The sequence below is a fragment of the Scylla paramamosain genome, chromosome 42, assembly GCF_035594125.1.
Source record: "Scylla paramamosain isolate STU-SP2022 chromosome 42, ASM3559412v1, whole genome shotgun sequence".
NCBI lineage: Eukaryota > Metazoa > Arthropoda > Malacostraca > Decapoda > Portunidae > Scylla > Scylla paramamosain.
The window spans coordinates 821397-829360 of NC_087192.1; the positions used below are offsets into that span (position 1 = coordinate 821397).

General features: G+C 38.9%; 1 protein-coding gene across 1 annotated transcript; it reads right to left on the reverse strand.

The window, feature by feature from the left end:
* Nucleotides 1-564: 564 nt before the first annotated feature.
* On the reverse strand, nucleotides 565-7614 carry LOC135093293 (adenylate cyclase, terminal-differentiation specific-like). The gene is made up of 3 exons (XM_063992421.1): nucleotides 7220-7614; nucleotides 4712-4900; nucleotides 565-3357 (listed from the first exon to the last, which is right to left on the reverse strand). Exons 1-3 carry the CDS (start codon nucleotides 7394-7396, stop codon nucleotides 2911-2913), a joined length of 813 nt encoding a protein of 270 aa, XP_063848491.1. The 5' UTR covers nucleotides 7397-7614; the 3' UTR covers nucleotides 565-2910.
* Nucleotides 7615-7964: the final 350 nt, after the last annotated feature.

Genomic DNA, 7964 nt, shown 5'->3' on the forward strand with positions numbered 1-7964 from the left:
ATGTGTGGACAGATGGATGGATGGAGATGGATAAATGAGTAAATGAATGGATAAGTGAATGGATGAATTAATGGACGGATGGATGGATGAGTGGATAGATGTATGGATGGATGAATGGATAGATAGATAGTTATAGATACATAGTTATTCTCTGTGTGTGTGACTGTTCCTCAAGGTTGGTGTAACACACATCATGGCAGTGCCTGATGTGCAAGTCATAAGAGGACTCAATACAAGCACGTGTAGTGCAGGTCGGCGGGATCTAAAATCCTGATCTAGGAAGCTACGAGTTTTGTTTCCTTGGTCCCGATGCTGGAAAGGAAATCCCATGAACTGCAGGCACTGTTGTTGAACACTTAAACTATGTTGGTGTCCCATGTATAACTGAATTATTGTTACTTGATATCTGTATCGCCCAATGTACCTTTTTAAGGCGGCAACATTCACCATTCTTTACTTTTATTCATTTATTTTATTTTTTATGTGAGGTCCAGATTTCTATCCCTATCACAACCCTTGAGCCCATATGCTTTCATCATTCCTCATTAGAGAATAAAACGTTCATGTAATTTATATTTTATTTCAAAGAAAAGTAGAAAATTTTTCATCCCAGCAACCTCAGACACAGCAGCCGTCCAGTTAGTAGTAGTGAGACAAAGAACACGCAGCTTCTTCCGGTAAGTTATCTTGCACATTTGATCACAAAACCTAACCCCATCACTACTAATTACTACTATTGATCTCAAAATATAATTGCACATTACTATATTAAATATTATCTATACGTGATGAACCCTTTTCAATGTACATTATGGAACAAAAATCAGTGGCCATCGTCAGTGAAGTAGCATAATTTTTTGTACTTCACTAGTTACTGTCAATGAATTAAGTATACAGTGATATCTGTGAAAATGTGCTGACACAAACCACCATCATGAGCACTAATAGGAAGGCTTCACTGCAACACTGATTATGCACTGCTCACATTCCCAGGGATAGATCGACTTGTTGCACATGCTTCAGTGAAGCACAGAATGTAGCCAAGTACTTTATATCAATATTTCCTACACTCACAGCAGACAATTGTTACAGATGTCTTTTAAATTGAGAATATAGTACTCCACATTTATAGGAGTGAAAGTTAGTAATCTTATATGCCTCTCTCCTTTATATATAACTATACTGCAGGAAATTAGCTTTAATTTACAGTACGTACAGATCTCCATACAGAGAACACATCATTGGGGTACACACACACACACACACACACACACACACACACACACACACACAGTTCGATTTCATCATTCACACTTAGTTCTTGATCATGTGTTGTAATGCAGCATGGAAGACTATTCAGTTTTTCCTGAAACACTGAAGTGCATTCTTCAAGGCTAACAAATCTGGGAGATAAAGTGAGGCAAGTGGAAAAGTATTGAGGCCACAGAACAATTGTCTGTTTTACTGACAATGTATAGGAAGGTGATGGTGTTTTATTAAATATGTTTTGTATCAGAATGAAACTCCACTTTTATGCCTCCATGTCTTCAGGTTTCTGTGCTGTCCACTTGCATGCATATGTACTTGTCTGTTAGTACATTCACACACCTTGTACTAATGCACTTCTTAAGCAAACTGCCAGGCAGACATTTGTGATAACTTCAAGTGACTGTCTCTCAACTGCTCCAGCACACTAACATAAGGCAATAAATATTTGTTGCGTTTACCAAAACAATTCAACTATAAAATATTATCTTTTCAGTGGAAGAGCACCGAGCACACAGCATGAACCTGAGTGAGCTTTACAAGCCAAATACTAACTGGCTGCTGCATACACATTTTTTTTTTTTACATAAACATAGTTCACAATGACTTTGCAGTTAAAACATTTCATGTTTCAGAAATACTAAAAGGACTTGCATTCATTCTCTATTTCTCATGATATCCTTGAATATTTCGGTAATTGATGTCAATCAGGTTCTATGAAACAAGATGAAATGTTCTATCAATGGAGTCAATGTAGAACAATACTAAAAACAATAAAGACTTTGTTGTAAGAATATGAGAGCCAGTCAACACTGAGCTTGCAAATTCTCATTGGTTCACACAGCTTGCCCAGCTCAGCTTCCACAAAAGAGATCATAATAATTCTTAAACAAAATCTTTATTGTTTTTCTTCAATAAAGTTCCCACAGTACCAACTGAAAAGGGACAAACTGTATGTAATAACATAACCTTATTGTAACATCAACAAGCTTCTGTCATTAAGTTGATTGTAACAAAATGCAGATAAGAATATAAAACATTCAGCAACAAATTCTCAGATCTGTAAAAAAAAAAAAAAATTCAAAGCACCCTCACCACATCATCCCTGTCAGAAAAAATCACTGGTGGTGCTCCCTAACAGTTTAGTCACAGGTGTAGCCACCAGCACCACCACAATTTTAGAAACACAGTTCTTAGGAGATCACTGTCCCTGTGATGCATTTTTTGACAATGTAAGTGTGTTTCTCACACCCATCAATGTCACTGTTCTTGATTTATTATTTCAAAACATGCTTTTCAAGTCAATATTTGCAGAAAACAACATTAGACTGAGGTGTAAGCGTATTAAATGTGCGTTGTGTTCAATGAAATTATATATATTTTTTGTAGTAAATAAGTTAACTGGAAATACTTAAGACATGAATATGCTGAGACCCAAAAACCTCTTGGGCGAGCACTAATATGGGCAACACTAGTATGTTCAATAATTCAATAAATCAAGCATGTTCCTCATACACATATATAATGCAGGAATCTTGGAAGGCATTCCTTAATGATGGGAAGGAAGGGAGCCTGGATAGCACTAATCAGGGAGCTCCCATGCCACCACACTCAGCCTTAGTTGCCCTCCCACCACTTGCCATTCTAGCCATGGGTGTTGGATGCAGCAGCAGCAGCAGCATTACGCTGAGCCTGCACAAACTCCGGGTAATCAATGAAGCCGTCCTTGTTCTTGTCGTCTTGATCAAGTATCGGATCAATCATGTTCACCAGCTCAATATCAGTGAACAACTTCTCCTCTGGCTGTGGATGGCCAGCTTTGCCTTCATGGTTAGCAGAGTCATGCCAATGGAAGAGGGATTTGATAAGCTCTTGGCCATCCAGCTTGTTGTTGTTGTCTGCATCATGCATCTTGAAGTAATGGAACTGCAGCTCTTGGTCAGACATGCTGGCAGTGTCAATGGGAACCTCCAGGTGGTCCTTGATGTGGTCACGCTCACTGCTCAGGTTAGGGTTGTGCAATACACGCTGGTTGTGGCCGCCTCCTCCATGTGGCTGCATCTGTGGCTGCTGCTGTACTTGCTGCGGTTGCTGAAAGAAATGAAGATAAGGAGTCACAGTACCATGATATGTTGTTCTTGTGTTTTAAACCACTCTACATCCAAGGTAGTGATTGAATCTGATTTGAGTCATGGCACGACCCATAATGATTAGTTGTAAAAAGGTTCACAGCAGTCTTTTGTAGTGTAGGGACAATCCACAGTTCCTATCTACAATTTGTTCATAAAGTTGCTGACTTGAGTATTCCCAAGCACATCTGAATTGTTAAGAATGTTTTGCCAGAAAATGGTGCATGTTTGAGGGTGAAGGTATATGAAAAACTTATTAGCTGCTAACACTGCAAATTGGTAGGATTCCCACAATGCAAGCAGGGCATATCAAGGACCACCACTGTTTGGTTTGCTATTAGAACTTGTCTCTTCTGATATCCCTTTGAGATTGTAGTTTTCCTTCACATTTATGTAGTTCTACTTCATAATATGCATAAATCTACTACTACTACTACTACTACTACTACTACTACTACTACTACTACTACTACTACTATTAATGAAACTTGAATGCCTTGCATCGCAATAATGTTAACTATTCTTGAAAAAATGTTCAGGTGACTGTTTCTTCGTGTACTATGTGGTGTGCTCTCTTAAGGATTGAGTCTTGCATCTTAAGAGTGAGAAAGTTTTTTTTTTTTCTAACAAAATCATTTATACTAGAACTTTCATCACTGGGAGAGGGAAAAAAAAAATTCCAGTTTTCTTTTCCCCCACAGTAGACTGCCTTTGCTTTTCATACTGAGTAAACACTGAACAGAAAGACTTTGCATGCTGGAATATAGCACACCATATTTTTGCTGGAATGTATAAGCAACGATAAAATGAATTTTCAAACATGCCAAGATTTATCACACAGCTGACGAATCAACAGAAGGAAAAGTGAACATCAAGATACACCAATAATCTTGTCCACACAACAGATCTAACATTCTGCTCAGTAATTGATTCAGATATTCTACCTCCCCTTACAATCACAACACTATCTTCATTTAGAAGTGTGAGCAGGCTCTGAAGAGCGTAGCAAAGTTGACCTGCAAGCAGTCAACATGGATGCCCTCCCCTAACCATGTGTGCCAAAAAAAAAAAAAAAAAAAATACCCAGGCAACTCAGTAGTTGTGATTATAAATATAAGAATAATAAATATCAAGAACAACTGCATTTCTACATTTTCATCTATACCATCTTAAGCCAAACCATTTTCTGCATTTAGTGTCAGAACAAACATAGCAGAATACATTACTGTACAAGTGCTATATGAATGCCACAGTATGCTGCATCTATCTTTCAAGTAAAGGCCTTTATTTTTATTTCTGCTTTTATTCATGACTACCTGAAACTGTTGCTGTTGCGGCTGCTGGGGCGGTGGTGGTGGTTGGAATTGTTGCTGCTGTGGCTGCTGAAACTGTTGTTGCTGCTGATACTGCTGTGGCTGCTGATATTGCTGCTGCTGCTGATACTGCTGTGGGGGGACACCCGGGGGTTGCTGGTACTGCTGGGGTGGCACTCCTGGAGCACCTGCCTGGGGGGATGAGGCTGGGGTGAGATGTGCTGGGAGACACTTGGAATTTACTGTCAATTATGTGATGGAACAGCAATTACCTGCACCAAGTTTCAGTTCAGAACTTTTTATTTCATTTAACCTAAGACTTCTCATTATTTTTATCTAACTCATTCAAACCCAACTTTCATTTATGCTTTGAGTTGAGACACCAAGCCTCATTCCTCAATGACATTGGGAGAACCTGGGAGAATTCATATAAGAAAAGCATCTACCTAACAAGTGAACACCCCTTCTTCTAAACTCTAAAGATTATCTGATATAACAAAGCCCAATAACTTCCTTAGTTGGTAGAATGATCTCACAATCAGTAGAATGATCTCACAATCAGACTTCCCAAAATGTGGGTTAATAAAGACCAGCAGTTGCTCTTCATAGTGACTTATTAAGGGAGATTTAAAATAATTTTCATCAACTGAAATACAACTCTTATTACATTATTATGACACTAATGGCACCACTAAAATCATTAACAAAATAATACCACATCATCACAAAATGACTAAAAACAATATTATCTGAAACTATGATTCTCTTTCTCTCTCTCTCTCTATACAGGGAGGTCCCATTCTATGAGCATCCATTATATGAGAAACCAGTGATATGAGATGTGTAAATTAGAGACTAATTTCTTTATACTAGTGCAAAAGTCAAATGATATGAACTTCAGTCTGATGCGAGTAAAATTACAGTTTTAAATGTGAACCTTCCCACTAACACATGCAGGCTGTATAGTGATGTGTGATGATTCACATGCAAAGAGACAAGTTTGTGAGCATTGGAAGAGAACTGCACACCCATTCCTTGTCCCTTACCTACCATTCATTCCCCCTGCCAGTCCTCTTTTAAACCGAACTCGGTGTTTCTTGGACTCCCACTCTTCCGGCCTTACTGCTCATTATTATACTTATACTTTATCATTTTGCTTGCAAGCATATTTACAATACAGTACAAGTACAGTATACAGTGCTTTATGTGACTAATTTGGTGCTTGGATGTGTCAGTGTTACTGCTGGCGTGTTCTTTCATTCGGTGTCTTTGATGTGGTGCTGTGTGTTGACTGACCATGTGGTCTACAGATTGTGCCTTATTTTTTTCTCTCAAGTGCTAACTATGCCTCCCAAGCAGCCATTGGGTTCCAGTGCAAGTCTTAGCAGTAAGGCTCAGTGGGCTAGAGTACCAATACTACTTGCAAAATTTGTTAAGAGGCACAGGAGTAATGAGTGAGTTACCCTCCCTGGTGCATTAGCTATGCATTGATGAGTGTTATATACATTTTATTTATTCAGTCAATATGAAATCACATTCTTTTATGCTGTTTTCTCTTTCAGGTTGCTTTATGGACAATTCTGTAATATATACATGATTGGTATTGCACATTTTAGCCTAACCCCTTTTTTCCCATTAGTTATGTTTCGTTATGTGAGAATTCAACATACAACCAATTAAAATGAAACCTAACAGCTCATATCATCAGGACCTCCCTGTATATATATATATATATATATATATATATATATATATATATATATATATATATATATATATATATATATATATATATATATATATATATATATATACTCCTCACTAGTTTGTAATGTTGATGACTGGTGAACATAATAATTTGAGGAAGGCATGGTGGGGTTGCTGGGATGTAGTGATATCAACAGAGGATGGGTCTGCTATTTCTCATCTACTTGTTTGCGAAGTACTTGTCACATTGCTAACATAGTGACAAGAGTGGACAGGACAAAACTGTATAGATACTAGATCATTTCCCCAAGGAACACAGACGGCCTGGTGGTCGTGCCTCTCTGACTCCTAAAAAAAAGTGACTTGTGGGAAATGGATAGCAGATTTATTCAAAGCATATCAGTATTTGAAAACACTTCATCCATAAAACTGGTAACTTAAATTTACCCCGACTTTTTTTTTTTTTTTTTTTTGCTAGTTACAATGATTTACAGTTTAATGTCATGCTTGAGTTGAACGCCTTCATTATCACTGGAGCACTCTCTGTACTTCTATATTCAGCCTGGTGATCAGTGGGACAATGCCTTTAAAAATGTCACGGCAAGCCAGGTGAGCGGTGGGTTGTGCCTGACCTGGGGGTGGGTGCCCTACATATGTTAGGCCGTGAGGCTGTACAGCAGATGTGTCTGGCTGGGAAAACGTGCATCTGACTCAGAAGTTTTGCACCTGTGCCTAAAATGCAGATGTGACAACAATATGTGGCGGGTGAAGGGACGCCTGTCACCCTTCACACCTGGCCTTTACCTGGTAGTGGCCTGCCTGCTGCGCCACCTGGGCTCGCTGGGGCTGCTGCTGCTGCTGGTACTGGTTGCTAGGCACTCCGGGGGCTACTCTTTGCTGTGCTGATGCGAGTGAGGCCAGGAACAGGCACGACAATGTTAGTTTCAGCAACATGTTGATGGTTGGCGGGTGTAAGACCATCCGTCAAGTGGCGGCGCGGGACTGTGGTGACTGGTGGCGGTGCTGCACAGCTGACGGTGACGTGTCTTTCAATGCCACCACCTTGCTCTTCTCATGTGGCTGTAATGAAAGTCCTACACTAGCCTGATGTAACTGTAATCTCGACACTGTTGTATAGGAGTTGCGTTTTGGCGTATTTGATTAATTGCTATCGGCGATGGCTGTATTGATGTAACTGTAAAAGTGCCCACAGTTATTGGACTATATATATATTATTTATTTATTTATTTTTTTTCCTCCGGCATCTGCAATATTTAAGTATTTTATTTTTAGGTCATATAAACCCTATATAAATTATGGGAGTGGTTAGCAAGGACAAATATTCAAACATTTTCGGATGTGACGTGTCTGGAGCGGCAATGTTTCGATGTCAAACTTTGTTTTTCACGAGTTGCAAGGAACAACATAACGGGACGGTCATTTCCTTTCATTAATTCAACACTGAAAAAAAAACGGTAACTATTTTTTTTTTCCCCGTTTATATTCCATTATCCCCACCTTCCGGATTAGGATAAATATATGCATGTAC

What these genes read in the sequence shown, in the direction of transcription:
- LOC135093293 (XM_063992421.1), bottom strand. Translation starts at nt 7,396, where the DNA reads ATGGTCTTACACCCGCCAACCATCAACATGTTGCTGAAACTAACATTG. An exon ending in AGCAGGCAGGCCACTACCAG is followed by an intron (nt 4,901 to 7,219) that starts GTAAAGGCCAGG and finishes TCATCCCCCCAG; the next exon opens with GCAGGTGCTCCAGGAGTGCC. An exon ending in CGCAACAGCAACAGTTTCAG is followed by an intron (nt 3,358 to 4,711) that starts GTAGTCATGAAT and finishes CATTTCTTTCAG; the next exon opens with CAACCGCAGCAAGTACAGCA.